This window comes from Odontesthes bonariensis, chromosome 13, assembly GCF_027942865.1.
Source record: "Odontesthes bonariensis isolate fOdoBon6 chromosome 13, fOdoBon6.hap1, whole genome shotgun sequence".
Classification (NCBI taxonomy): Eukaryota; Metazoa; Chordata; class Actinopteri; order Atheriniformes; family Atherinopsidae; genus Odontesthes; species Odontesthes bonariensis.
This window is the reverse complement of record NC_134518.1, coordinates 15633035-15646416: the sequence shown is the minus strand read 5'-3', so window position 1 is coordinate 15646416 and position 13382 is coordinate 15633035. Positions and strand designations below refer to the sequence as shown.

Genomic DNA, 13382 nt, shown 5'->3' with positions numbered 1-13382 from the left:
AAATTCTGCTATGGAGCTCAGAATTTGGGATATTACATAAAAACATCACAGTTCATGGATGAGTCCACTAACATAAATGTCATCTTTTCTGGGTTCTGTCCAAATCATATCCCTTTCCTTTTTGTCTACATTCACTTAGCCACATTGGGATCTTATAGTCATGAAAAAAAAAGCTGGTCTTTTCAAAGAAAAAATGTGAAAAACAATAAGTTTTGATTAACCTTTTCCTGATTGTTCACCACTGCAACAGACGTTTCGATAAATTCAATTTCATTCATGGCGTTTTGCGAGTAAATGTCCTGCCAATTCTGACTGTCTGCGATCTCATCACTCCAGTCCTTCGTGTCTTCACCGACCCTGGAGAGAAGCACAGACACATTCATGACATCTCCCCTCATTGATATGTACAGCAGAGAATGGACAGTGGGCAAGAATTCAATAATATGTCATACCATATCCTGGGGTTTTAAGAAACCTTTTTTTTCCCAACTCATGGAATTGCATTTCACATCAGCTTACATCTCAAAGCCAAGGCAATTATATCAAGTGTCATAGCAACTAGTGGAAAAACATTCATTTATTTTATGACAATCCGCAGTGTGAACATCATAGCAGAGCTAATGAAACATGAAATGGAAATTTATTTAGCATTCTCTCCTGAAGGCAACTATCTTACATTAGGAGAAGGTAATGATGAGCCAGTTTCACTTATAACCTGTCAAGAAAACTTGATGATAAATGTATATGTAATAAAGGAATGAATAACACTGTGTCCTCTGGATATTTTATGGTCAAGAAATGAGCCTGACTCTCCCCTTGTGCCCGTATCAGCTCAGATGAAAAATGTTGGCGTGCTAAAAAGCTAAACCAGACTTATTAAACATTGTATCTGCACAGTGTTTATTCTCTAAACCACAAATTACCCCCAAAAGCCTACAGCAATGTGTAACATGCACATTGTTCTCTAATGGAGGGCGCCACAGCTTTTACGGTAGGCAACGATGCCGCAGTGGTTATGATAAGAAAGGTGTGATTTAGAGCAATGACACTTTTTTTTGATTGTTTCACAAAGGTTCTGCTCTATGACATGAATAAAAAATCCTAAAACCCCTCAAAAAAAGTGTAACATGCAGATTCTGAGTTACTACAGCTACAGTCAACATTCTGGTTTTACTGCAGGCTCAACGTGGTAGTGCCAAGACTGAGCGAAACAATTGAGTTGACTTAATTTGACATTTAACAGTACCAGGATTAAAATAATCTTTTATCTCCTGGAAAAAAAAGTCCTGGGCTGTTTAAGTTCTATGTAAAGCTGGTTAAAATGCAACTAATGACGGAAGTATATCTGGTCGTGCAAATATGGAATTGGAAATGTCAAGCCTCCGATTGTCAAGAATTGAGATTTTTCAGCATATTTGAAATTTAATTAATTGATATAGTTCCATCAAACATTTTAATCAGCTGAAACCACTATTCCAGACTAAGCTAGCTATCACGTGTGTCTTGTACAGTATGTTCACAGTGGGTTTAACTTCTGCTAAGTATAACAGGTAGTAAATTACTATCAGTCTTGAACAGTTTTACTTATTTAGGCCAGTGAAACTGACATTACCACCTAGATACTGACATTGTCAAATAAGGAGAGTGCAAACAGACGACTTACATCAAATAACAGGTAAGATCATTCAGAAATATTCTATACACTTTCTACAAGTCCATGAAGTCTGCATTCATGAAACAATAGTTTATAGTCGCACAGGTGGATTTTTTTTCACCTTTGGGCAAAGCCAAGCAGACTTGTTCCTCTAAATGTAGCATTTATGCCAAGCTAAACCAATTATCCGGATGTAGCTTCAAATTCAGTAAATCTAAATATCAGCATCAGTGCCTCAGCCACTAAATGGCAAATTCTTAACTTACCTAAACCCTTAACTCAGGGATGTCCACATCCGGTCCTCGAGGGATGCTTTCCTGCAGGTTTTCAGTTTCCCTGCTTCAACACACCTGATTCATATGAAATGGATCTCTTCAAAAGATTGTTAAGTTCTGCACAAGCCTGCTAATGATGCATTGATTTAAATCAAGGTGTGTCGAAGCAGGGAAACATCTAAAACCTGCAGGACAGCGGCCCTCGAGGACCGGATGTGGACATCCCTGCCTTAACTAAACGGCCTTAATGTCTACTGTTTGTTATGAAAATGGCATATTGCATGCGGCATGACCATGTAAGCAGATTTATTTACAACAAAAGGTTCCTGGTTCCTATCAGACCACTGGTCTACCTCATCATATACTCTTCACAATGAACACTGTGTTAAACTTTAAAGGATAGACCCAAGACGAGTCCTGCATGTTTGAACAGATTAAAAATGAAAATCCAATTCCAATCCACAAGAAAAGGTCAAAACAACTATGTATTAGTCAGATCCATGAAATGTCACATTAGAAACACATAGTGCGTGTAAAAGAGCATGGGCTGGGCAGCCTGACCGTGAGTTCAGGCCAGCCTGCTGCTGTCAGTGCGTTGCAGAGTATACAGCCTATAAAAACACATAGGGCGTTTTGAGTCTGCACTCATGTTGCCTGCCCACATAGAAAGGTTAGAACGGCTACGGATTAAAAAATTAAGCCTAGGGGGAAGATGGTGGAGGGAGGTGACTATCAGGCTTACAGAAATAAGGAAAAGCTTAACATGGTTTTCCAAAGAATCAATTATATCATGTTGTGCCTTTTAGAAGAGAAAAAGTAAGAAAAACACCGTGGCAATGCTTAGTGTTTGTGTTTTAGTGTTTATTTATGCATTTAAGCGCACGCGTGTGCGCGTGTGTACACAGTATTAAGCACCCTGATGGCTTCAAATAAACCCAGGTGGTTTAGGTGCATGTCTGACACAGAAATGAGTCTGCTTGTGACCATGTGTGCTGTGTTTGTGTCTTCTTTGTGTTCGCTTGTGCTTGTCCATTAGAGACGCTGCTGTGAGAGTTGAACCATGGCAGACGAGGAGTCGCAGTCACAACATTACTGCAAGAGACAGGAAGCTGGTTCGACATCTATGCGTTCATCTCCTACCTTCCTCTTTATGTCTGCTTTTTTCATCCACCTCCAGCTGTCTTTCCTCACCATCTCTTTTCTATCATTTTTCTCAATCTCTTCTTCCCTGACAACCAGTAGATCATTTCACACCCACCACTTCTTTTTATTATTTTTTGTCCCGCATAACTTTCCACCCACTGCATTTCACTTCTCTCCTCTTTTCTGCTCCGTTCATTTCAACTTCCAAGATTTTGCAAAAATATCCGTCCTCTCAATAAATGCATGTGGGCCAAAGGTATTTCTTACAGTCGACTCCGTGTGCTGTTGAGAACACAGCGACTATCCAAGGCCCTCCATTGCCAGGTGATGTTCGGAGTAGGGAGACCATAAGCAGTACATGTTAGCATTTGGCTGCTGCCACTGAGGTAAGGACTGGAGGGATCTATCGCTTCTTTCCCTTGAATCTGTGGGGGAACTGGGGAACAAAAGAGACAATCGATTAATTAATCTCGGCAGAAATAATAGGTGTAATCTTTGTGTACTGTATGTAAAGGAGACGGCCCATTAATAGCACAGTGTTGCTAACAGATATATAAAGAAATGGAACCTTCTATTCATAATTAGGAACATTTTGATGAGTTTAAATGGCTGCAAACTGTGAGAAGAAACTGTTGGAAGAACAGAACCAGAAAAAAAACTTGTCCTCTCTGAGGTAAGTTTGTTATTGTTCTGTTTTGTTGTTCCGAGATTCCAACAATCAAATGTGCTTCCACTGTATGTGATCCCTAAAATTACATTAGACATCTGCAATCACACCAAAAACAATCAGCACGCAACACTCTTTATGTATTTGCTATCAATAATAACGGCACATGAAATTAATGAACAATGAAACACAATCACATTTACAGCAGCTTCCCACCTAGTTCAAATGTAAACATAATACTTTTTGCTTTTCGGTAATGTGAAACACTTCCGAAATCTTTTGAGTTATGATAATCTGTTGGTCTTCAGTCTCTTCACTCCACGTTTCGTTGCTTGTTTTGGAGAAATGAAGATGACAAATGAGATTATGTGTAACGTGTTAAGTTTGCTCGCTCTGTCATCACTGCCGCCTCCATTCTTATTAAAATCATTTGCTATGCTGTTCAGCCAATCAGAGTGAGCCTTGTCACCAACAAACACAACGCCAATTCTATAAAACACGTTGAATCCGCTGCTGAAGATTTTTTCTTTGATGGAGTCCAACGATGGCAACGGTGAGCACAAACTGAAAATACAGGGGACAAACTTCTGCAGTCATTCCAGACGTGCCCGATGCCTTTTACTGAGGTCAGTTAACTTTGTTTTGTTGGAACTTTGTTGTAGAACAGTGTTAAATATGATAAACAACTGGCAACCATGACTGAGGGTTCAGTAAATGTGTGAAAATAGTTTCAACACTAACTCTCTATATTTCTTTATTATGAGGGGATTGAAATTGAGTTGATGACTGTGGTGACAGTGTTGCTACAGTATCATAGGCCACCATACTGCATGGGACTGTAAACTCTGTGATTGTCAAAGTAGAACTTACTTGTCTATCAATGGCATGTTGAAATAATTTGGGGTGGTAATATCACAAAAATGGGCTTTATGTAATAACTGATGATAGTTTATTACAGAAATCTTAAACTGGATTATATCGTAGCAGTTTTTAATCATGTCTTTGGGTGAATTCATTTTTACTGGATGTGTAGAAATCCTATATTGAACATTAAAAAAGCGGCTACTTTCCTGTTTTTTCTCATGCCCCAGCTGCCGGATTATTACCTTCTTTTTCGTCTTTTTTTAGAACATTATTTCGATTTCATTTCCTTACTGGTCATATAAGAGCATCGCAGTTTTGACACATAGAGTAATGTATGTGTCAAGCTGGAAAAGAACTATACGTAAGCCTTATGAACAATACGACAAGGTTGTGGCATCTAAATCAGGATTTGTTGTACTATAGATAATATGCTGCATTAGTTGGAAGTAATCGTGACTAAATCCTAATGAGGAAAACGGAAAACAGGTGTTGTCTTTGAGAGTAATGGATCACAAGCATGACTATTACAAACATAAGTTTTGAAACTTGCTTTAGAAAGTTTTTTTTTTTTTAATGTTTATCTTGTTTTTCTAAATGAAAGGTGTGTAATTCTCTTTAATAAAAAGATCACATCTAAATTTAATGCCATTTTTGTAAGTGATGTCCCAAGAACATATCCTCATATTACACCTTTTAGTCCAAGGCACTTATCTGCCGGGTTTTGCACTGAGGGCGAACAAATATGCACATACCATTGACAACAAGCGTGATGTTGAGCCTTTCCTCCAGCATAGCAGCACTGTTTTTCAGCACCACTGTGTACAGCCCAGAATCCGCCTCACAAATTTCCTTAATCTCCAAAGAGTGATTAGAGTGCATCTCCATCCTTTTCGTGTTTATCAGCTGGCCGTCTTTATACCTGGACACAAGACACACACAGGTGCTACAGCGGAAAATACGCCTCTGTGCAGGTGCTCTGCTCCCAAGTTAATCTCTAAATCGCAGCTATGTCGGGCCTAAATATGCTTTTGGAAATTTCCCAACCCATTAAATGAATACACTAAAGCGTCTTATCTTACCATTGCATTTCAGGTGTGGGGTACGCAGACACATTTACTTGTAATTTGAATGACTGCTGGCCATCGGTTACCTCCACCACAGGTCCTTCTCTGTAGTCAAGGTTGATGAATGGCTCACCTGGAATTGAAGGCATTCGGTTGTTTACATAGAGTGCTGATTGATTCATGAAGCTAAGTTCTGAGCATCAAACGCTCAACCACTGTGGGCTTAAATGGTGGTTTTGAGAGATGCTATAGATGTGTCATTGTCAAACACACCAGACACACACACACATAAATACACCCACTTTTAGAGAGGTTTGTGAGCTTCTGTGAACTACCAAAAACATGTTTGTAGTTTTAAGTAAAATCATTTGACAACTGTTGAGGTTTGTTCTAATCTAGTATGTTTTGTACAAAACACCAAAAGCTTGAGTGCTAACACACCAAACAAAGATGGCAAACATTCAGTAGTTTCTTTCTTTTGTGTTTTTGCTTTTTCAGCAATCACAAATGTATAAGAAACGTTTGCTAACCGCTACAAATTCCTGAGGTGCTGGTTTACTCTGGCAGTGAGGCAGCATGTTTCACTGGTTGAGTTTGGTTACCTCTGCAGACAGACTGGTTTGCAGAGGGTGGTTGGGCACAAGAGGTTAGCATCTTGGAGGAGAAATGCAACTTGTGGTAATTCCAGAGTTGTCATTTATAAACATGTATTCTTGGCTGGTGTAGGCCATGGCTACGTTCAGATCAATAATAAATTCCTCCATATTTCAATCAATCTCAGAGGTGTAAAAAGAGGGGCAAATATTAGATATGGGACACTTGACATCAAAGATACATGTATGCTTGCAGAAGAGGTGGTGGTCAATGATTAAACCCTGAATTTTATGTTGAACGAGGTTCTCTGTGAATTGCATCAGCATGAAGTGAAATGTCCTCAAAGATAAATGGCATGCCGTGACGAAGACTTCAGGCTCTTGTTGGTTAATGATAAAGACACAAGATCTAAGATTAAACATGCAGCAGCATATCAGTTGGTCATCTCTCTATAAGAGAGATTCACGTTTGCCTAAGGTACATGAAAAAGAAAGCAAACTTAAGATTTATTTATTCATGACGTTTAATGTTTATTTGGCTTATTTTAGCAAATGTCTGGTGAGTGGAAGGGAATTGCATAGATATAGGGTTATGGTGATCTATGAATACAAATAATGTGGGACAGAGGAGCTAAAAGATGTAATTCAATCAGTCTCTCTTTTTTTTCTGGGTGAGGAACTGCCATGCCCCTTCCTCTCTGCCAGTTATACACATGACCAAGTTTGCTTTTGTTTCTCAGTTTTGAATAGATATAAAGCTGGCTGTCCTGCACTTACCATGAACCATGACTTGAGTCTGTAAGGTCTGGGTTTTTTCCATGCTGGTGACATTGCAATTGTATGGTCCAGTGTCTGTGACATTGACACTGTGGATGGTCAGGACGCTGCCAGCCACTGTGGCTTGTGACAGAGCTTCTCGATATGGGCTAATCTCCACCCGCCGGTTTGTCTGATGAGGAGAAACAGGCTATGAGTATTGCCAGACACCCTCTACAATATGCAATCCTTGATTCAACATCTGTTAAGTACCTGTTTACCAGGATAGGACCACTGGATGTCCACCCCAGTGTCGAACTCCACCGTTGCTGTGCAGTTCAGGGTGAGAGCCTCCCCCACCATTAGCTCTACTGAGTCCTCAGGAAACAGCTTGACATCGTTAACCTGAGTTCCTGTCCGGGAAAAAGAAAAAGGGGGAGGTAGACAGCAAGAGAGGTCATAGTGACATTGTCAGCAGTTTTTCCTTCCTATCAGGACCAGAGGAAATGGCTTTCCTTTGGACCAGAGAAATCATCCTACTATAAAGAAGCGGTCTGTCACAACCTTGCCCTATTTCTATTCATGCGTCAAGCCAAATCATAGAGGGGATTCGAAGTGGAAGACAGTGAAATCTCAATCAAAGATATGACAGAAGAAACAAGAAAGCTTTGGACACTGGCCAACATAGCTGATAATGAAGACATCTCGCTTTTCAGTCACTGGAAATAAGATTAAAATAAATAAATAACTACAATGGTGATGTCTGTACTGCAAACTAGGATTGCCTGATTGTTGTAACACCCCATTAGTGTTCAGAGCAAGGACTGAGTTTCTGCTCTGACTGATGTTGCTATTACTTTTGGCCCGCAGCAATGATCATGAGTTCTCTCTCGTCCTCTGAAAAAAGAGGTGAATGATCTCACACCTCATAGAAAAAGAGCTTCTGGGTCCCCGAAGTTCACTTACAACAAAAGGGAACTCAATATCAAGTTAGATTCCTAAATTGAAATCTTCCATTTTTTTCCTTTCTCTTCATTTTCTTCTAATTATGCGGACATAATGGCCTATGTGCCACTTAGAAAAGGGAGTTGCTTTAGAGGAAATTACATAATTAAATAAAAGCCTTGAAATGTGTGCACTATGGTATTATTGGCTCAACCACTCCCATGCAAAATTATTGTGACATTGATGTGACTTCAGCATCCCCACTTATTTGCCAGCTAATTAGAACAGAGTCAAATCTAATTGAAATATTTGTGCTGGTGCAGGAGTGTTTTTGTGACTCCCAATGTTAAGGTTTATGTGATTCTTTACATATCTGCTCGATTTCATGCTGAAACCGAGACTGGACCCTTTTAAACCTTTGGAGTAATCACAAATAGTCTGTAATGTATTTCACCTGCAGTGTGGAGGATGTAGGTGGCAGACGAGTGGTCTTTGCCTTCCAGTCTGGCAACACACGAAACAAAGTTCAGCTGCATACTATCTATGATATATCTGGGAATGGACCAGCCTCGCTTGTTGTCCCACTTCGAGCCATTTATCTGAACAGCTGTTGGATACTGTGGAAAAAGCTAAGGAATAAAAATAATATTAATTGCAGCAGCTCACATACAGTCATCAACAGCATCACTTGACAGCTTCAACAGGTGTTATAGAAAGTGAGTGCAAACCCTGAGAGTGACGTTCGCCTCTGGCACTGTGACCAGACACGGCACTATGACATGCGTAGAGGAGCGTCTGATAAGAATGGTCTCCAGGTTACTTGTGCTGCCGTCGCTGAGGCTGCCTCTGTTGAGGAATAGCCGCGCAGGGTCTGGATGCAAACAGAAACAGGGAGCTGTTAAAGGGTAATCCTGATAGCAGCTGGGGTAATGGCAGCTATTACTGAGGTAACTTCGTGAACGGACAGACAGATCCGTCGCAGCTTGGTAATGACCCCCATCGACATGCTGTATGTGGAGTTTGACATGATTACCGCTCAGGCTGTCCCCAGCTAGCAAACAGAATTAAGACCTGCTATTACATGCCAGGTGAGAGATAGACAGCCAAGGGGTTTAATCCTCCTGTTGCAGTTTCACCTCCAGCTGTCTGTTGGAGGAAAATAGCTCTGCCATGTTTCCCTTTTTATCGTCTGACTCAAAGCTACAGAAGCACAGATATTTGTCACCAGTTTGCACCTACAGTCTTTGTATGCCAATACAAAGCCTTGTATTAGAACACATTGTGATGAAAATCCTTATCTATCTGCCTTTCCAGTCAATACATGTAATTTTGCACAACATCCAAAGACATTGTGTGGCTATAGTCTGCTTGTTTTTTTCTCATTTAATTTCTTTTTCATAATAAGCCTTCTATAATTACGATACTTTTTCCACAGCACTGAAAGCGATCTTCTCAAGCTGTTCTGAAGCCAATCAAAGGATCCTATTGAGAGGGTTATTTATATGTCATTATGTCATCCTTAGGTGGTCTAAATACAAAAGAAGCAACTGAAATAACCATACAGATCCTTGCTGTTTAAGGTTTGCTCAACAACTCACTGCAGGAATTGGACAACAGTCAGTTTTGGAAGGGGAGATCTCTGACAAACAGTAAAAGGAGACTGAAAAGTGTCAAGGTTATGAGCCAGTCTGTACAAAAATGTATATGCAAGCCTGTAGCTACTGTGAAGTGAGCGGACTCACCATAGATTTGAGAAACTAAATCATTTCAAGGTTGACAGGAGGAGAATCTCCTCTGAAGAACTATCAAACTGACTGTGATTACACAGACACAAGTTCAAGAAACTGTTTTATTGAGAGGACCAAGCACGCCTATGATTTTCATTTGGCTTAATTTCAAGAACATGGTGCTGACTATAGCTGTGAAAAGCAGAATTTTATCATCTTTGGACTTATGAGCCATCTCTCTGTGCATGTTTGAATCATTGCGCCACATGGAAAAAAATTACCGGAGGAATTTAAAAAACTGATTGTTGGATTTTAAGGTAGAAAGGCACATTAAATGACAAGTGCCCTTTTATGAATCAGCGGAAGCACACCAGCAGGAGTAATCAGAAGCTAAAAAAGACAAGCCATTGTAGCACTAATCCGGGATGCAGAGGCCATCCTGATATATTATGTCATGGACAGTGCAACACTTGGACAAACTAACTGCAAATACAGGGGGAATAAACAGGCATTTCACATGAGTGGTCTGGTCAGCAGGAATCCCCTACATGAAAATCATCTGTTTCTCTTTCTGCTGTTGTCCATGTACATGCACCCAGAGCAATGAGAAATAAAGAGGCAGGCCTAAAGGCCTGAGCCACAGTCCTAAAGGAGATCCAAGACTGAGAAAATCTGTATATGACAAGCTATGAAAATATAAGAGAAAAAAAAACTGCAACAACTGAAATGAAACTGTTCTAATCAGATTTGAGGGCCTTGTGAGACGGTGAATTACAAAAGAGCTGCTGCTATGTGCCATTATTTCGAAATTCACAAGATATCCTTTTTTGAAAAGCGAAAGAGCTGATCATTCTCGCCTTTATCAAAACCTTTGCATCTCCAATTTCCAAAACATTAATCCTGCCAGCTTCAAGGGTGTTCCCGAGCCTAATTCAACAACTTCCAGTCCTAATAATGCAGCTGCGGCTTTGATATTGAAGTATTATTAAAACAGAAGATCTGTTTCAGTGAGGCGGCCATGGTTTTCCCGTGAACCTCCCAAGGATAACAGAAACAAAAGCTGCAGGTTCCACAGAGCTGCAGACAAGGTCAGAGCAGGCAGAGAGATGAGACAAGCTATGATAAAAAAAAACAGGCTCATAATTACTTCAAATTACTTCATTTTTAAATGAATTTTATTCTTTTATACCAGTCAGTTTGTGTCAGCATTTTTGTTGTGTGTGTGAGCTGTGAGAGTGCGACTCACCTCTAACAAAGACATAAATGCCGACAGCAGTGGTGCCATCAATGATGGCCTTGACATCTTTATAATAGCAGCAGTAGTAGCCTGTATCTTCGCCCTGCGTCTCATGCAGGACCAGTTTCTTGCAGTACGGCCTCCCTGGTTGCCCGGGACATTCACTGATAAAGGCCACCCTCTGCCCGGGTGCCCTGATGCTCTGTTGCTGGTCCGGACGGTCTATGAGCTCCTTTCCAACCACCCCTTTATCAGGCCAGGTCCAGGCCAGAGTGTGTTGTCCCCTGAGGACACATATTAGTGTTGGCTTTTTGATAATACATTATCAATCACAAGACAGATGTACAGTATTTCAAAGTAACTGTAGAAGTAACTTTGACTTTTTGGTTTCTGTATTATTCACATTCTACCAGCTGCTGTCACGTGATAACCACAAAAGCTCACGTTTTTGTGCCCAGTGAGAGTGTGTTTGTTTTTGTTTGAATGCACACGAAGAGCCACACACCCCTGTTTGCTTTGTGCTCTGTCACATAAATTCAGTTATCTTAACCTGAAGGCATTATGAGCCAGACTGCGTGGAATCATAATGGCTCTCTGAAAACCGATAGCTATGCTTTCATCACCTGCCACCATCGAACACAAATAGGCAGAATTTGCAAGCAGAGCCAAAATGTGATGACTGGATATAACATAAAAGTGATGGAGCTCAGTGAAAATAGCCTGTGGGTGATTTTCCAGATCTCGTGAATAATGTCTATCTGTCTAAAGCCTAGAAAACGACACACTGTTGAGTCTAATTTCACTGAAATGAAATTGATACCCCGTCTCAAGAGGTGCTCAGTGGTACAGCTGTGTAAGGCTTACATGCAAACAACTATTTAAGACTTGGGCTGGGAAAAGTCCAAAAGCATCACCATCTTTCCAAAGACAGACCTTTTTTTTTTTCCAAAGATATAAAATGGTTAATGGAGTGACAGCTTGGCAGCAGAAAGCCCAGCTGAGATTTCATATGGATATGGGGTGGTTATTATGTGCAAATTCATATTACACTGTCTCAGTTTGAACACTTGTAATGATGGAGAAGCTTCAGAACAAAAGAAAAATCTGTCTTATAGGACATGGACTCATTTGCAGTTCAATAAATGTCGAGAAAGTAAGAGTTACACTTTTATCCTGTTGGAAGGGACTTTTGTTTCTGCAGAATTTTCTTATTGGATGCAACAATCTAATCAGTTTTATATATTTACAGCATACATATATATAAATATCCCTCTAATCACTGACTGGACAGTTGTCTCCCGTTAGAATAATTTACATATGGATGTCAGAGAAGTCAATTGACATTAGCAATTTACTTACACAGTAATTACTGCATCAGTGAACATGTGAACGCTTAATAGAATGACCAGAAAGCGTCAATTACGCCGTTACTTAAAGCTTAATATGTCTTAATATGTTTAATATGTACCTAATAAATTAGCTAACATGCATGTAAGTATTAAATGATTACTATAAACAGTAGCATTACCCAATTATTGACTGTTAGGTGAATGTTATTAACATTTATTTAGGGTTTACATATTATTTAAGGTACTAATATCACCAAACAGTTGATAAGTTTGTTAATCATCTGATGTTCATATATCCATGAAATACATATATGAAATCTTCCCATTTCTGAGACTGGAACCGTGCAAATTTTGGTGTTTTGTCTGACATTTAGAGCTGCGAATAACAACATTGCAGGCTTTTTTATTCAATACTAATGGATCTCATCATATTTCTTATATTTGTAGTAAAACTTTTATAAAACAACTTAGAGCTTGTATAGTACAAGCATTTAAAATTTCTAGTTAAGTATAGTACTTCAGTAAGGTGCTGTTTCTTTTTATTAAGGTGTATTTTTTCTCTCTACAGAAAGAAACAAACAGTAACTTACGCACATAATAACGTAAAGAGTCCCAAAGGTGGGCAGCACAAACACATACCTGCATGTAATAGACAGTGTGTTATGGACTGGAATCACTAGATCGTCTCTGGGGCTGTCAAGGATGGGTGGAGTCATAGGCAAGCCTATCACCAGACCTGAGGGAGCAAACGCAGCAGCTGCGTTAGATTCATGTTACACAGGTCGGTCAGGGCCGCAAGGTTTTGACAGTGCTGCTGTTGGGCTGTCAAATCTCTGAAACACATCAGGAATCTGAAACGAGATACGCTGTTCTATATATTTACAAGCTGTAAGGCAATCTGTGGCGAATGCAATCGGTCCCTCATGCTGAATAACACCCAGACAGAAAAATCATGGCTGACTCACTCTTGATGATACAGCGCTGCTCTGAACCTTCGTCCTCCTCTTCTGAAACAGACGCAAAAACCATTTGCCCTTGATTCATTACCAATGCATTCACTTCACTGGCTTGTGTTTGCTTATTATGGCCGCTCTTGAATGTCATTATT

The 13382-nt window shown here is 39.9% G+C and overlaps 1 protein-coding gene across 1 annotated transcript in view; it reads right to left on the bottom strand.

The window, feature by feature from the left end:
• flt4 (fms related receptor tyrosine kinase 4) overlaps positions 1-13382 on the bottom strand; it is a 49899-nt gene that overhangs the window by 15579 nt on the left and 20938 nt on the right. The window contains exons 2-11 of the mRNA XM_075481135.1: positions 12914-13010; positions 10935-11209; positions 8690-8832; positions 8416-8590; positions 7290-7429; positions 7038-7209; positions 5683-5800; positions 5356-5522; positions 3340-3508; positions 222-357 (exon numbers count right to left, since the gene is read on the bottom strand). Of these exons, the coding sequence (XP_075337250.1) occupies positions 222-357; positions 3340-3508; positions 5356-5522; positions 5683-5800; positions 7038-7209; positions 7290-7429; positions 8416-8590; positions 8690-8832; positions 10935-11209; positions 12914-13010 (1592 nt within the window). The remainder of the gene's footprint in view (positions 1-221; positions 358-3339; positions 3509-5355; positions 5523-5682; positions 5801-7037; positions 7210-7289; positions 7430-8415; positions 8591-8689; positions 8833-10934; positions 11210-12913; positions 13011-13382) is intronic.